General features: G+C 47.0%; 1 protein-coding gene across 1 annotated transcript in view; it reads right to left on the reverse strand.

Annotated features, from left to right (window-relative positions):
• Positions 1-207: 207 nt before the first annotated feature.
• The window catches only part of DDX1 (DEAD-box helicase 1), a 336,768-nt gene continuing 318,820 nt past the window's right edge, over positions 208-18,155 (reverse strand). The window contains exon 26 of the mRNA XM_078647776.1: positions 208-618. Coding sequence (XP_078503902.1) covers positions 488-618 — 131 coding nt within the window. The 3' untranslated portion in view covers positions 208-487. The remainder of the gene's footprint in view (positions 619-18,155) is intronic.

Consider the following 18,155-nt stretch of genomic DNA (forward strand, 5'->3'; position numbering starts at 1 on the left):
GTTGGGAACAGATCCTGAACCTACCACAGTGTTGGTCATTCATATGATTCTGTGATCTCTTCTTTTTTTAATTAGTCAGAATAGCTGAGCGGATACTGCTTCTTAAATGAACTGACACTCTCTCACTAAATAGGAACAGAGTATACATGCTGCAGTCAAAAATTGTATGCACACAGGAGGAGGAACTTGAAATGATTACAAACATGGTTTGTGATGGAAAGGTGTGAATTGAGGACACATGTTATTTATTAAGGATTCACTAAAAACTGAGAAAAAAATAATCAAACCTGTGGACATCCGCTTTTAATTTGTACATCATTTGATCAACTGCTACATTATGAGATTTCCATTTGGAAGATTGTGAATTGTCGAGCTATAAACTGAACCATTTACTTTAAATTTTGAAAAAGCGTGTCAATTGCATCACTACAATTATATTAGCACGTCTGGCATCTAGCATACAATAGTGATCTTCAATGTAGCACAATCAGAAACCCCTAAACAACTGGTTAGAAAGATAGCCAAGCTGCAAGAAAGATGTCTGAGCTTCCTTTTCGAGAGCAGCCAGTTCTTGTACGGTAGGTGCCAGAATATCCACATGTCCTTTATACTGTCCACCTGTAAAGATCAAACACAGTTAGTTTAAAACTATGTTTTAAATATACTATCAAAATGACTACTCCTGCCTTACACTTATGTGTAATTCTATTCTTTGGGCTACGAAATTAAATTGACTACACAACTTTTACATCACTGGTTTATTCCAATTACACATTTAATTATTATTGTTGATTAACAAAAATGTTATCCATAGTACGTAACAGTTATTTTCCGAAAGTCTCTTCCAGGATTCTTTTCCACAGTTCAAATTATGAAGACAAAGAGAATGCCATTTCATTCTTACATAACAAAATAAAGAAAATACAAACATTCTACACGGGTTGGCGAGCCAGTATGCCTTTGTTTTTCCACTATTTTTTCTATTGGTCTGCTCCCTCGCCTGTGTAACTACACTTTAGGGCCTTAAATCGTGTGCCTGGACTTTAAAAATCCCTGCACAAATAAAAGAATTATTACTACTAGATGTGGGAAGTTTAATGCACCACCCGTCCCTCGCCCCACGGATACATTTCAGTGGGTCAAACCTGAAAAGATGTATGACATCAAACTAGAGGGCATTCATAAGTGAGGCCTCTGACTTCGATCATGATGTCCTTAAAATGTATTCTTCTGACTACACATACATTTGTCTTTTCTACGCATTTCAACCATACTCTTATTCTGCGAGACACACAAAAGTAAATATCTACCTCCACTGTGGGGCAAATTAATGTTGATCTCTTTTTCCAGAGGCAAGTGCAGACATTTGCAGCCATCAGTCCCTTCAGCACAACTGTGTTCGCTCTTTTGCACTATTCAGGAAAGCATTTTAAATATCTCACTTATTGATGACTACACCTGCCAAGGCAAGTGGTGTATTGGAAACCCTGGGATGTCGTTAGACAAAGTAAGAATCTGTTTTTTCTTGGTTGAGTTTCAGGTGGTTGTGCGGGTGTAGAGTTAAGCTGGATTATGGCGTTGAGAGAGAATATTTCTAGGTAGAGCTGGATGTCATTGCATAGAGGTGGTAGGCAACGCTGCCTTCTCTAACAAGTGCATTGTGTGGTTCCATGTAATGTTAAAGGGTGTCGGAGAGAGAACTGAGCCTTGTGGAACACCCCCGGTAATCGGTGAAATATCGGACATTGAGATGTTGGTTTTTATTAGTTGGTATAGGTTATGCAGAAATTAGGTGAACCATTGTAGAACTGTGTGATCTAGACCGATTCGTTGTTGCAGGGCGTCCAAAAGTAATTTATGGTCTACCATGTTGAAGGCTGCTGATAGGTGTAGGAGGATGAGCAAGCAGCATCTGTTAGTGTCTAGGGATTTATGAATGCCCGCTGTTATATTAAGTATAGTGGTTTATGTGTTGCATCCTTTCCTGAAACCGGACTGGTTTGAGTCAAGTAGGTGATTGGTGCTTAAGTGTTTATTGAGTTGTGCGAGCACACATTTCTCGAGAATTTTTCCCAGGAAGGGAAGGTTGGTGATGGGTCTGACATTTTTAGGATCTTCCAGGTGATCATCTGTTCTTTTTTTAATTTATTTTTTAGGAGGAGGGTGATTTGGCCATGTTGAGGCAGTCTGGCATTAGCCCATTGCTCAGGGAGCGGTTTATAATCTTGGTCCAAAGAAGGGTTAAGGCGTGGTTGAGGCAATTTGCCAGAGATGAGGGAGTGTGTCTGCGTAGTGTCAGGAGGGTTTGGATTTGGCAATCACCATGGAGATGTCCTCCTCCGAGTGGGTTGAAACCTTTCAACTTGTTATATTCCATATAGGTATTATAATATAGGCCTTGGTAAACTCGTTACCCTTCACCTAAGTTCTCTCCCTACATTACATTTGTCACGGTTTACAGGGACTGACCTTTTACCTAGATATTACACTGCATTCAGAACACAGGTTTTCCCTAGTTCGAAATCTCATACATTAAACATGCAGATCCTGTATATTTTCTATAGGAACTACACAACAAGCTCTTGAGTGCTGAGGAGGGCTTAGGGCATTGGTTCATACCAATAGTTCTGGAAGAGGGACCAGTGTTTTGAAGGTCGAGGAGTTTTCTTGGGTTACGTTAATCTCTGTTGTAGAGAAGGAATTGTTAGTGTTAGTCTGTGGATGATAGTCCAGGGAGAGGTCGATCTTCATGATTTTGTTATTGAAGAATTTGGCCAAGTTGCTGCAGTGGAGTTTCGAGGCAGGGGGAATTTTCTTCGAAGGTTTGTTGTTTGAGGATGTTAAAAAGCTGTTTGGGGCGGTTGTTTGCTTTGTCTAGGGCACTGTGGAAGAAGGTGGTTTTCTCTATTAGGACGTGTTTTTGCAGTTCCTGCGTTCTCTTCTAAGCTGGTAGAGGCGAAATTTGACTGCTTTGGCCCTCCAGAACTTTTCAGCAGCTGCCTGGTCTTCTTTCTGAGTCGAGATCCTTTTTGAACCAGGATGTTGAGGGAGTATCTTTGATCCCTTTTTAGTTTCAGGGTGGCCAGTTGTCAAGTGCAGTTTTCATCGTCGAGTTGTAGTGGGATGTGAACTCATCTATACTGAGGTTGTCAGAAGGTGGGAGAAGGGATATTTTTCATACAGGTCAGTTACAGGGATCAGATTGAGGTTCTTAGACCACTGGAGGGTTTTCCTAGATCAGTTGGGAAGAGTTGCCAAGTTGGGAGGAATTGCCGCTTGGTTGCTATAAAACAGAATGCTGTGGTGGTCTGACCAGTTGACTGGGAGAATGCTGCTTATGGGTATCACTTCATTTTGGACTATGATTGCATCTAAGGTTGAGCCTTTGTTGTGGGTTTGTCCCTGGCAGTGTAGGGTAGGATTTTTTCCTGAGTAGGAGTTCATTCAGTAATTGTATTAGTGTGTCTTTCTCGTTATTACAGTGACGATTGAACTCACCTAGTAATATGTTGTCGGAGTTAGAGAGAGCAGTGCGTTAGCAGTTCAGATAGGTGATCACTAAAAGTGGGCATATTCCCTGGTGGGTGGTAGACGAGATGACACTTGGTTGTCCTTTAGGATGGTGCGGAGGTAGTCAAATGTTGGATATGAGAAGGAGTTTCTTTCAGGTATTGTGGGGTCCGGGTGGGGGGTTTCAGGGCTGTAATGAGGCCATATTCCTCTACTACATCATACTCCTTTTTTGTGACTCTAGGTTGGTCACTTGATAGTATAGGAGTTGTGTCACATACCGTGTCTACATGTGGAAAATGACATTGTATATGTACATAAGCGGCGTTCATTTGTGTTCACCATACCCCTAGCTGTAAGCAGAACGAATACCGCGAAGCATTGCCCGCATCATCTCGCCAGAATAGGCCCATGCACGCACGTACACGACAGCCATTTCAGGCACCAAGGCCTCTCTGCCCACTCCCGATAGCCAGCGTCTCTCTCTCCCCCTCACTCCCCAGCCTCGCAAGCATCCCCGACAGCCCCCGGTCTCATGCATAGGCCATAAAACCCTCTCCCTCTGCGCGACCCCGCTCTAAAAGTGACACTCCTGCCTGACCGACACCCCCTGCATTCCTCCCAGGAACACCCTTCCCCTCTTCTGATGACCCCCCCCCCCCCGGCTACACCTGGCCTCTCGACCCGGTCCCAAGTCATAAAACAAAGCCTCATGGATGTACTCCCCCTGGCCCCGCATAGCAAAACGTGATACACCAACCGAAGTGCCCGATCTTATCGCTTGCCCAACCTTGGATCTGACCCCCCCCCCCTCTTGCCCTCGTGTCCTGTTGGAATGTCCGGCTGTAAGATTACAATCACACGTTACATTTGGGAGGGGAAACGACATCCGAGCGACTGGTGTGGGAATAGGCCTGAAGCTGGGATTCCAAACATGCCTTTTCGTACTTCAAAGTTTCTTTATTGCAATAAGGAATGTTTGGGCATCATAAACCTGTGTATAAAAGACGGAGCCTCAGAGAAACTTGTTAGAGCACCTCTTGAAGACATTGTGCGTATGTCCGAAATGACAGGCTCTCCTCATGAGAAATAAAACTCTGTTCTTGCACTCCCGCTTCCAGCGCCCGTCTCTTTATTTGGTAACTGGTCAAAATGGGAACTAAGAGGCGTCGTGTGCCAGCAGCCTGGGCATCGGTTGTAAATTGGGCTGTTTTTCCTCAATTGGTGCCCAACGTGGGGCCCATCAGCGACATAAGGTCCGGTAAGAGAGGTCCAGACGATGGGGTGAACATCTGAACGATTGGAGTATACCTGCCTTGAGAGGGCTCTCGTCCGGCTGCCGATTGAATGAACTTCACCGATTCCGAACGGACCTCTCTCAAGTGACCTACTGTCCTGACTGGGATCCCACAGGAATGCTGCGGTAAAAACATGGAGTAAGAGAACGATCGGGCGCTGGAAAGGGAAGGCGAAGAACTGTCCACACGCTCCGGTCCGGGTAAGGTTAAGTAGGACGTCTTTAAGTCTGATTGATTGTTTATATTGGAATCGGTATTTAAATACTGGTATTGTTCATTGATTGGTTCATTTAGCCTTGGTTGCTACTTGAAGTATTGGTCCTTTTGAGACATTCTCTATTTGCAAACAGCGACGAATAGGAACGTTCCTCTCTCTTTGCAAATAGTGAAGGATAGGTAATGCGGACTTTTGTCCCCCGTTGTAATCCGTCATGCCTATTTTTCTCCCCACTGATTGATTGGTTGCTCTGTTGCTCTTTGAGACATTCGCTGTCTACAAACGGGGAAGAATAGGAATATTCTGTCTCCCTTTGCAGATAGTGAAGGGTAGGTAATGCAGACTTTTGTCCCCATTGTAATCCGTCATGCCTATTTTTCTCCCCACTGATTGTTTGTTATCAATTTTTATCGATTATCATCGATTATCGCTCTTTTGAGATATTCCCTGTCTACAAACAGAGAAGAATAGGAATATTCTGTCTCCCTTTGCAGATAGCGAAGGATAGGTAATGCGGACTTTTGTCCCCCGTTGTAATCCGTCATGCCTGTTTTTCTCCCCACCGATTGATTGATTGTCTGGACATTTATTGTTCAAGGAATAGTTCTTTTGAGGTATTCTCTGTTTGCAAATAACGTGGAATAGAAATATTCTGTCTAGTCTTTGCAAGTAGTGAAGGGTAGGTAATGTGGACCTTTGTCCCCCGTTGTAATCTGACATGCCTATCTACTCCCCACTGATTGGTAAACTAGTTCCACCCGGACCATTTATTAGAGGCAGATCATCTGGCTCAACCGGAGGGCGCCCCTAATAAAAAGGACATATGTAAAATATGAAGTAATCACCGTATCCTGTTAACAGAAACTTTAGCGCAAAAAAAACACACTAGAAAAGGAAGGAAAAAGAAATCGAGCAAAATCAGTAGGCCACTGATGAGTTTTTTGATTTCGCTAGAAATAAGAAACGTTAGAAATAGCCCGCAATAAGAAACATGAAAGTGGTGAGAGAAGCCAAGCTTGACATCACGGCAGCCACGAGGTAGCTAGGCTCCGCCGCCCCTCACTGCTCCCAACATGTCTGTCCCACCGCCCGCCACGCCCAATAACGGTAACATAAGACAGATACAAGTCAGCAGATACCTACCCCCATTCCGGAAGCTCCCGAAGTGCAACAGGTCCACGGTCACGCCCATCCGGAAGACGAGGCCTCGACACGTGCAGGGCGGGGCCCGGCTGGCCGCCATCGGCCGGAGAGGAGAAGGGGTGGATGGCCCGGGATGTACTGGTCTTCCCTTCCTCCTCTTCTGGCGCCTTGCAGGCCACGGGGGGGGGGGATGTCTTGCTTATGCCTCCGACCCCCCCCCCTCTCTCATCACCTGGTCCGGCCACCACGAATGTCAGCGGCCGGAGAAGTCGTGGGATGGATGGGCCGGAATGTACTGGTATTCCCTTCCTCCTCTTCTGGCGCCTTGCAGGCCACGGGGGGGGGGATGTCTTGCTTATGCCTCCGACCCCCAACCCCCGTGGGGTGCACTGGGAGGGAGAGGCGGCGCGGACGAGCCTCTCCCACCTCCCCAGGTGGAGGCCCCTCAGCTGCACCCCCAACGCTCCACTCACCCGACAAGGGTTCGTCCACTCTTGCGGTGCAGCACCACGCCCGACAGGCTGGAGTCCGTCTGCCCTTGCGATCCAACGACTGCCGGTTGCCGCAGAACTCGTAAAATGGCGGTCGACTCTGCAAGATTGGACCCGGCGTGCAAAGATGGCCAGATCGCTTGCCAGCTAGAAAATGAACCCCCCCCCCCCCCCGTCCAGAGGCGTTCTCCTCAGCTTTGAAGATTCTATGAGAGCCGCAGGGGCCCCCGACCCCCGCGGGCCCCCGATGGAGAATGACTGCCATGATTGCCCACGGAACGACCAAGACGTAGCCACGAGACGTTGGCGCTCTCATGCTGGCGCCAGCCTCAGTTTGAATGACCGAAATCCTGCCGACTACCAATTTGATCAGTTCCGGTGGAACACCAGTATGACCCGGTAGGAAAGATTGTTGCCTCCCTCCCACCTTTGACTGATGGTTCTTATCGGCGGCCCCTTCTGTGCCCTTTAACGAAACTTTTGGACTGCCGAAAGAGGCTCTGGTCCAACCACGAGTTGATGGAGACATTTTGACTATACTTGGACCTGCCTGACCTCACCCAAAATGGCGCCGGTACAAATGAAACTCGCAACTCCCTGTTGTGTTCCGGTTGCTCAGCCTTGATATCATGAGATATGAATGCAGTTTTTTTTTTTTTAAAGCACGTGGAGGGAGGGGATGGGTACTGATTGAACACTTGGACAATGAATTGATATTAAGTCCTGACGCGTCATTGATTACGGTATTATTGAAAGTTCGAATTTTCGACACTTATGGTACTTACCCACAATTAATTTTCGATATGATTTTATTGCACTTGTCGCACCTTTATGAAATCAACGGTCACTGACTCCGTTCAAATAAATATCCCCTCATGTACAGTTCCAGTCTGCTCCGTGGCTGGCCCACGTGGTTGTAGACCCGTATTTGTGCGCCAACATTTTTAAATAAAGGTTTTGTGAAAAGCAAACTTAGTTGTAGCGCTTAAATTGGTAAGTTTCGAATAAATGGCCACTGTTTCCGATATAAGTAAAATACAGGTGAAATAAAGCCACTCGATTACTTGAAGGTTAAAAAGCAGAGTACACAGAAATATCGCAAATGTGAATGGTCCAGGTTTGTTGTGTATATGTTTTTTTATTATATATTTTTATTTTTGTGCAACGTAAAGCAATCGATAAAGGTCCCGGTATTTAGCCTTTACCTTATGTGCCACATGTATCAGGGAAGTTGTTTCAGATGCCCCATAGCCACTCCGAAGGAATGCCACCTAGCCCCTCTAGTCTCCTTGCCTAGGGAACAAAAACGACCCTGTACCACTGTGGACCATCCCTCCTCCTCGAAGGAGAGCACGAGTTCACCCCCCACTCTACACTGACTGCCCTCTGTTTTGACCCTTCCCTACACACGATCCGTAGTACCACACTTGGGCGATCTATGCAATACACAGTCCATCGAAGATTATCTCTCCCGCACTATTGGTCCCTCTGGGCTTAAACGCCGAGATGCAAGGGATTGCATCTCGCGGAGAAAGGTCAAGTATGTGGTAAGTAAAGGCATTTTCGGGTTTATGCGCGCTGATATGTTTTAAAACGCTGCCCCCCACCCCTTCTTTTTCCCTTCTTTCTACAGGACACATCAGAACGTCGACCAAAGTATGGAGAAAACCTAAGCAACACGCCATGGTTCCGCACGGAAAAATTGTATATTGTCTATGGGGACTGCCCCTGAGAACGTGACGAATTTGTGTGATATGAATGCACGCCTGTATGCCCTGATGTGTATAGCTCGACTGAATACGCGTTGCACACGCTTGGATTGATAAGAGAAATGTTTTATGTATGACTTAAGTAATGATCGAACGGCCGATGGAATGGGGAAAAGGGGTCTGAACATGGTGCCTATACACGACGAACAAACAAAGATATAGCACTCCCTTACTTAGAAACGACTGTCTCTCTCTCTCCGAACCCAGCGACTGGGAGGGTGGCCTGAAGCAGAAACTTGACGGACTATTGCAGTATGATGAAATATGACTCCAACCGGCACCCCAAATAATGCAACCTAGAATGACGTGCACCCATGAGTAAATTCATACGGTGACTAAATAGGGAAAAGTTCAGGAATGTTCCGGGGTGAGGTTTGCCCAAGTGCCCTCCTCCTGGAAGACTAGGAAAATTGTCAAATGTTTAAGATTTACCACCTCCTTCTTGCACCCTCATAGACATGAAACTCAAAGCTGCCCCATTGTTCTCCCGACTGACACCCTCCGTTGCCTCAGCCTGGATGCCCATTCGCTAAAAATGATTCGAAGATCCCACCTTGAGTATTAGCCCAACCAGGTTAGTTCCCGAACAATTGACAAAGGCGTAAGTATTTGCAACCGAGGCCACCAGCAAAGGCAGGCAGATGAATTAAGTAGGATACTAAGGATGCGCAGCATGCAGGAAGAAATTTTTTGGCGAAGTACTGTTCTATGTTTTGTCTTGGATTCTTGTATATGATGCATGTACTACCCCCCCCCCCCGCCTGAATTCATGTGTACGTAATGTATGGATCTACGTCGTCCCTCAGTCTGTGTTTCTATATAACTTGACCCCTGCTGTTCTGTGTTGTGTGCGCATTAAATGGCCTATTATTGTACACGTTTCTCTCTCTCTCTCTCTTTCTCTCTCTCCATGTCAGACGTGTACCGAATAGTTCGTTTAAAATGCGGACGACTCTCTCTCTCTCTCTCTGAGGGTCCCCCTGTTCCCTCTTCCTTTGTGTGGTAACGTTGTGCCCCGCCGGCACAAGCCTAATTGGTTTCTGAACACAAAGGTGTTCGGCAAAATTTTTTTTTAAAACATCTTTTTATTAAAGCGAAGGCACAGAAAGTAGGATACAGAGCATAAGGGCATTGTCACCAGCAATAGACTACCAATCAGAATATGCAATACGAAACAGTACTACACGGCCAGAGATGGCCCACATCCCGGAGGCTGGGCGGCGTCAGATCAAAACATGGTCTTAAGTAGAGGATATTGCGGTCATGCTCCAATGATAGAATACACAGCAGTGGCTTCGCAATTACCACCATTACACTCTATCATAATAACAAACAACTCAAGAACAACTAGTAACCCCACGAATGGCATCGACAGTACTGACTCAATATTGTAGGACATTTGTGTAGGGGCCAGGGTTGGTCCATGCAACAGACGACAGCATCTACCCATGGGGATCAGATCAAAAAGTATACATACATATCAGGGGTACGTAGCATGGCAACGTGGGACACCTACACCGTCTCAGAGTCCTCCCCACCAGTCCCCTCCCCTCCACTCTCAGACCCCGAGGGATCAGGGGAAAACAGCTCAGCACTGGTGGCATACGAATCATCCTCCGCCAATCCCTCCATGCACAGTGTTCTCCAGGCAAGTAAATCATCTAGCAATTTGTCGTCCTTGCGGGTACGCTGCATGTGAGTCTCCTCCGCCAGGGCCCACTCTCTCGCGTCCCTCAACCACATAAGAACATCAGGGGCTCCTCGGCCCATCCAAGTAATAGCCACTCGTCTCCTCGCCAAGACCAGTAGGAGTTGCAGTAACTTATACGATATTTTCATTTTTTTAGGTCTAGGCACCAATGCCAGGAGGCACTGGAGAGGGTCCAGCCGGAGCCTGAGGTGGGTAGCCCGAACGACGTACCGCACCACCTGTCGCCAAAACTCCTGAACAAGAGGACACTCCCATGCCAAATGTAGGAAGCCCGCCCTCCCCACTCCACATCTAGGACAGTTGTGACTCCGATCCGCCGAGATGCGGTGGAGGGAGACTGGTGTCATGTATGTGCGATGAACGAAATTAAAGTGGATAAGTTTAAATCGAGCATTACAGGAGACCTTATGGGTCAAGAGACCAATAAGCGTCCTTTGTGCGGGCTCTAACTCCACTCCCAGGTCTGCCTCCCACGCCCCCCATGCTGGGGCTAACGGGGGAATCGAGTCCCGACGCATAGCGGAATAAAGGAGGGAGATTAGGCGCTTACCTCTGCCACAGGACATGATAACGTCAAGGGTATTGTGTTCGGCAAAATTGACAGAAACTAAAACAATTGTAATTTGCCATATTACTACCTCTCCTTTCTGTAAAATGATGGAACTTGAATTGACTAAGAAGGAAAGGCCAGGTAAGACGACTGATGTCCCCTAATCTGGCTTTTATTTTTTTAGGGGGACTATATGTCAGTGGCCTTCTGTTCTCAGTTTGTTAGAAACGCAATCCCCAATGCCCAGATTGCCCCACCTCTCTGCACCCAAGTACGGATGTCCAAAGCGTCCTCGTTTCTCCCGATTGACCCCAGCTCCATATCCCGAAGTATAACTGATGACCCTGATTAACCGTTGCTCCCCGAGAAAAGAATGTTTAGCCTCTGTCCCTCTCTCATGATAATAGAAGATTGCCAGGGCTTGGGTTAGAAAGACGAGTCTCTACCGTAGGATCCGATTTCGAGGTTGATGGAAATACGCAGTTGATAGGAGTCTGACTTCTCTCCATATACGCCATGAATGAACGCCAAATAGACTTGGTACAACCTAAGTAGAAATGCCCACATACATACTCCATAGTGATAACTTCTGACCGTGACCGATGAACGTATCCCCAGCTACTTGAGATTGGGGGCGGAATTGAAATGTATAAATGTCTTCTCCTGCCAGTTCTCTAAAGCTTGTTTTGTACCCATTCAAAGATGCACAATCACCGGAGGAGAGGGGCCGGACGTGACGCACAGCCTAGCCGCAGATCATGAAGCACATGTGACCTCGACCAAAGGTGGAGCCGCAGAGCAACGAGACGCGGGACGAGACACCACTCTCGAACACGGAAAATGAAAGGATGGAGGGCTGCCTTGAAGCCCTCTGCTTGCTGACCCACGTGTGCCAGAAGTCCCCGCCCCTTTGAGCCCGATTGATGGGCCTGCCTGCTCGTTATCCTTTGCTCCCTTGGTTTGTCTCAAAGATCTGATCCCGCTCCGCCCTCTCTTCCCTCGATTATCCGACAACCCCCCCTTTCTTTCACATGGATTTTGACTCTGAGAAGAAGAACAGCATTTAGGTAGAATAGGGTTTGCCACGAAAGGAGAAGGAAATGCAGGTGCCCAGCATGAGGCACCCTTAAAAAGATTAGTTAGGAAACAGGACTGTGGTCTAACAGCAGAGGACAGATCGCACCCTGCGACGTGTAAGGATGGATCCGAGCTGGACCTATAGCTCCACCGCCGGTGCTCAACAGCGCCAACGGAAGAAAACGAACTACTAGAACCGACCAGTGATGGCTCGCTGCTAAAAAGACACTGTGGCGAAGACCCCCCCTCCCCTTTCTGGACTTTCTACCCCCCCCCCCTGGACTAATTGCTTGTATTGAACTGAATTCCTCCCTCAACCACTTTGTATTGCTTTCAAAATGTTTCATCGGTCACTTTTAACTGTACATTGATACCGCCGGAGAGAGAGTCAGAACATGGTTCCATAATGTGTACATAACACGACAAATGTAAATTCATCTGTATTGCACCTCGTCTATCGCATCAACTGCACATAGTTATATGCAATCCGCCAGTATTAACAAACGCTATTTCATTAACAACCCATGGCTATATGAACACCCCGTCAGTTATGATAAACACGGAAATGAACTAACTTATGTTAAAAAGCGGCGACTGTGGAAATTGACATTGTATATGTACATAAGCGGCGTTCATTTGTGTTCACCATACCCCTAGCTGTAAGCAGAACGAATACCGCGAAGCATTGCCCGCATCATCTCGCCAGAATAGGCCCATGCACGCACGTACACGACAGCCATTTCAGGCACCAAGGCCTCTCTGCCCACTCCCGATAGCCAGCGTCTCTCTCTCCCCCTCATCCCCAGCCTCGCAAGCATCCCCGACAGCCCCCGGTCTCTCATGCATAGGCCATAAAACCCTCTCCCTCTGCGCGACCCCGCTCTAAAAGTGACACTCCTGCCTGACCGACACCCCCTGCATTCCTCCCAGGAACACCCTTCCCCTCTTCTGATGACCCCCCCCCCCCCAGCTACACCTGGCCTCTCGACCCGGTCCCAAGTCATAAAACAAAGCCTCATGGATGTACTCCCCCTGGCCCCGCATAGCAAAACGTGATACACCAACCGAAGTGCCCGATCTTATCGCTTGCACAACCTTGGATCTGACCCCCCCCTTTTGCCCTCGTGTCCTGTTGGAATGTCCGGCTGCAAGATTACAATCACATGTTACATTTGGGAGGGGAAACGACATCCGAGCGACTGGTGTGGGAATAGGCCTGAAGCTGGGATTCCAAACATGCCTTTTCGTACTTCAAAGTTTCTTTATTGCAATAAGGAATGTTTGTGCATCATAAACCTGTGTATAAAAGACGGAGCCTCAGAGAAACTTGTTAGAGCACCTCTTGAAGACATTGTGCGTATGTCCGAAATGACAGGCTCTCCTCATGAGAAATAAAACTCTGTTCTTGCACTCCCGCTTCCAGCGCCCGTCTCTTTATTTGGTAACTGGTCAAAATGGGAACTAAGAGGCGTCGTGTGCCAGCAGCCTGGGCATCGGTTGTAAATTGGGCTGTTTTTCCTCATACATAGCACTACAAATCTTTTATTCCTGCAGCATAGGCATTAATGGTACAGAGTGTCATACTTGGAGCTTGGTCTACTTTGATTTGATTGTTTTTAGGAATGCGTTCATTCCTATTGTAGCTCCAAATAATAATTTGATCTTCTCTGTGAAATTCAAAGATACAATCTATTTAAAGCTACAACTCTTAACCGCTATACCAATGTAAACCAATACAGAACATCGAAAAATCTTTGACCGTTAAATTTCAACATGAGATATAACTTTAGAAGTAATGTGAAATCCTATTCTATGTAAACTGCACTGAACCAGTTTTGACTACTAGTTAATGGTTGTCGCACTTAAACTTAGAGAATCTCGGCACGCAGACTTTGTACTACATTGTTTCTGCCGACGGACACTGCGCCACCTGTACTGTAGCACCTCATTAAAAGGTGCTACAATTACAGGTGGGGAAATGCCTGCCAGCAAGTTGGGCAGGGGAGCTGGGGTAAAGTGGGGACACCACCGCTAAAAAATAAATAAAATAAAAAACAGCAGTTACCGTGGATCAAACACCTGCGTCAAGAGTAAGTGAAATGTTTGCAAATCTAGATTCTTTCATGGACAGAGGTCAATACTGTTGATGTATCGTGAGGGCTATTTGTACCCCTCTGTATACGTCTTTCAGGCCTAAAAAATCTTCAGCAGGAGGTGTGGGCTAAAGAATTTTCCTTTGGTCCAATTATCAGAGGAAACTGTGTGTGTAAATACACACACAATAAGAGGTCCTGGAACTCATCACACCAAGCATCACCCCTCAAAATGTTGTTAGATGTCACCCCTGACTCAACTTTGTCAAAGTTTATTGCTTTGGTTTAGCATGAGTGGCCGGTTTGTACTGAGCATTCAGTACAATGGCTACAATCTGGAGCCAGACCGACACTATAACATTGAGTGGTCAGCGTTTCACCATCTGTTTTTAAAAAAAAGTTTATAAAATGTTTTATTGGGTTTTAAAAGCCACAGGCGGTCATCAGGAAACAAAGAAGAGATATAGCATGTAATATTACAGGTACAAGTTGTAACCATGAAAGCCAGAGCATATACACATAAAAGACGGTTGGCCTCCCAGGTGTGTTAATTTGAATACAATGAGTCAAAGGCCAAGCCACTCCCCCCACACATGACCGTGTTTCCGAGGACTACCCCTTGCCTCAAACACCAGCCTCTCCTGCTGGACCCACCAATCTACTCCACAGCACCACTGTGTGACGGTGGAGGAAGGGGGGATTCAGCCACCTTGCCGCGATATCACACTTTCAAACAAGAAGGGTCATACCCAGGAAGGCCATTTCTGCCTTCGTGCCTCCTGTACCCTCCGATACTCAGAAAAGGATCAGGCTTCATTGCCCACCCCAGCACCTCTGCGGTTCAGTATGTTTGTATTTTAACACAGGATCACACCATGTGGAAGAAGTCTGCCTGCATAACTGTGCTCCATGGGCAGGTGGAATCGAGGCGGAGGCTTGCCCTGTGCAGGCGCGAGAGGAGCAGGGAGGTATGCTGTGTAGAGGTAATATTTTTGTATTAGTCACGGTTTGGAGAGATGGTAAGCTTGCTGGGGCCATCATGGATTCATGCCAGCTCTCCCATTGGGTCCTGAGGTGGCTATGTGAGCTGGGGGTGTTTATTATGAGGGTTCTGTATATTTGGGAAACTCCATGTGACCCAGGTTACTCATTAGGGTTTTGGCCTCTTGCGGACTAAACTCCGGGAGGGGCTCCATGTCCTGTATATGGCCATGAATGGCGTGTCGGACCTGGAGCTACCTGTAGAATTGAGTGTGGCAGAGGGCATATGACTCTTGAAGGTTAGCGAAGGAACGTATGTGTGTGCATGACCACACGTCTCCTAGTTGGGAGATCCTGATGGTATCCCATGCTCTAAAGCCGGTGAGCGCTGCCACCTCCTTCAGCCTGGTGCCGTGCCAGAGAGGGGTTTGTTGTGTAAGTTTATCATCCCATTGTATCTGGCGCAAAGCGGCTCGCCAAGCTAAGAATACCGCCCGTGTGACCATAGGTGTATGTGAGGGGATCGAAGAGACGTATAGCAATGCCTGTAGGGCAGGGAAACTGAATAGGGAAAGCTCCAGTTTATAGGCAGTGTCTGACCAATCCCGAAGAACCAGTCGTGGACGAGGAGGTGAGAGGTAAGATAGTAGTGGTACAGATTGGACATGCCCAGACCACCATCAAAGGGACCTCATTGGCAGTGGGTGAGCGCTAGTAAGGCCATGATCCCTGCCATAAAAAGGTCCATGCGTCCCTTCCAGTTTTCGCAACCAGGACCTCGGAATTTGGAGAGGTAGATTTTGAAAGATGTAGGGGAAAAGGGAAAGTACCATCATTTTGTACAACAATATATATGGCCCATTAAGGAGGAAGCTTTGAAATTTAGTTAGGTCTGCCTTTACTTTTTTGAGCAGCGGTTGCAGTTTATAGGCCCAGACGAGTTCTGGGTTCAACATCACCCAAACACCCACGTATTTGAAGCTCAAACTGCGAAGGGGAATGGATGAATGCTAGTCAAAGCAGACCCTCGAGGGAGCTAGGGGGACCAGCACAGATTTGGAGGGGTTCATTTTCAGGCCAGAGGTCTGTCCAAAAGCCTCAAGCAGACGGAGGCATCTGGGGGCACTCCTTGCTGGGTCCTTCAAGTACAGCAGAACATCTCCGAATATAGGGCGATGCTATCCTCATGGTTGATGGCCCACAGCCAACCTTTGTATAGCAGGTCACCACAGCTCAGCTGAGCCAGGGGTTCCATTACTTGGGCAAAGAGGAGGGGAGACAGGGGGCAACCCTGTCTCGTACCTCACCTTATGGGTAAGGAGTCTGATAGAATCCTGTTCACGCACTCCCAGGCTGAAGGGTGAGCGTATAGGACACTGACCATGGCCGAAAGCATGGACCAAGGCCGGCGGAAGTCAACACCTTATGTAAGAAGTCCTAATCCACCATGTCTAACGTCTTTTCGAAATCAATGAGGAGTACTGCTAAATCTTGTGGTAAGGAGTGACGGTGGGCTAGGGCTACATGGAACCGTCAAATGCAGTGCTGTGTGCTTCTCTACAGCATAAAGCCGTTGATAATACTCTTTTCAATCTGTTGGCTAGTATTGTGGCAAAATCTTTAATTTCGCAATTAAGTAGCGAAATGTGGCGGTAGAGAGCACAGGATGTGGACGGGGGGTTGCTTCTTGGTAATCACTACTATCGTGTCAGTCTAGAATAAAACAAGTAATGGTATGAATTTTTAAACAATAAGCGAAAAATAACACTTAGAAGCAAATAGCATTTTGGGGTTACTGTAAGTCATGCTGGACCGGGACAAAGTCTAGAGTTCATGCCACCCTTGATGGACGACATACGCAGGGCACCGATGAGCAAAGTACCTTAATCCGTGTCTCGGAACGAAATGCAGTATCGTCGAGGCAAGGAGTTCTGTTGTCGAAATGCCGAGTCCAGAACGCAAGGCCGATGTGCCGGATTAGTACACGCTAGAGACAACAAGAAAGCAGGTAGCAAAAAAGCAGTCCCTCTTATAGCACAGCAATTCTTCTTCCTGGCAGAATATCCTTAGTTCCAGCAGTGTTCTCACATTATAGATACAGAGCACATGCACTTTGCACTGGTCAGCAGTAAAAAAGTGCACAGAGTTCTACAACTAGCAAAACCGAAGTTCAGCGAAACAGTAAAAAACAGGTCAGAAGGCAAAAGGTTAGGGGAAACCACGCCAAGGATGCCAGGTCTAACAAATGTCATTATGAATCAACCTGGCCACATCTGAGATAGACAACAGAACTTAAAAATGTAAGTAAATAAGTTAATTCTAAGCGGGATCAAGCTCAAAGTGTGGAATTTAGGGGAACATACAAATGTTAAAACATACATTGCTGTCCCTGCCTCCAACGCCTGCTCAGTGCTTCTCTCCCAGCAGTCACTGGAAAAACACAGGCTCCTAACCCATGTCCAGATGCTGCTCTCATGCTAGTGTGGAAAAGTAAATTTTGCCATGTTCTGTGTCCCTACGCGTCCTCCATCATATGTTATCTGTGCATGATTAATATGCATATGTATTCCCCATGTTCGATTAATGACGCAATTACAGTTGTGTCCATCTCTAGTATGTCTATTTCCAGTTCTCGTGAATACTACGAATATCAGGCCTATGTAAAGCTACGTTGCCACGTTTCTCAGTGTGCACGTTATTTCATTATAAAGTCCCCGTTTCTAGGCCTCAAAAGGGCCCGGACACCAGATTCAGCTCCTGTCTCCTGAGCCTCGCTGAGGAGCGATACAGCCCCCACCTGTATCCTCGACCCTTCACTTACTTCCTGCCTCACAGTGCCCGGCCCAGCCTGGCTCTGCCTCTGAGTCTGCCAAGAGTATGTTATGATTCTAGTTATCAGTCCAGCCCTCCTTCTCTGCATTCCTAAGCTACTGAACCGCATCAATAGTTTCAGTCATTGTCTTGCCTTTACGTCTCCATGTAAGAGAAATACTGTATTAATGGTCATTTAATATTCTTCATCACGCACTACATGTAGAATAATGCATGCTCCAGTCTTAGAGTCTGTTAGCCTTTACCCCGATAGCTTTTGGATTCTATCAACATGTTCTCTAAACATCAGATACTAGATACTGTTTAGGTACATGTCGCCCTGACTCTCCAGACTTCAGTCTCTGCTCCTAGCACAGAGTTCGTAGCCCCCAGCTTCTCCTAGTAACACGTCATTGCCAGTTTGCGCGCACCATCAGGTTAGAGGTCCCGGCTCCTTAGGTAGCCCCCTCCATGTTTCCGCCCCATTCATGACATATTCTGTTA

The sequence above is a fragment of the Lissotriton helveticus genome, chromosome 6, assembly GCF_964261635.1.
Source record: "Lissotriton helveticus chromosome 6, aLisHel1.1, whole genome shotgun sequence".
Lineage (NCBI taxonomy): Eukaryota > Metazoa > Chordata > Amphibia > Caudata > Salamandridae > Lissotriton > Lissotriton helveticus.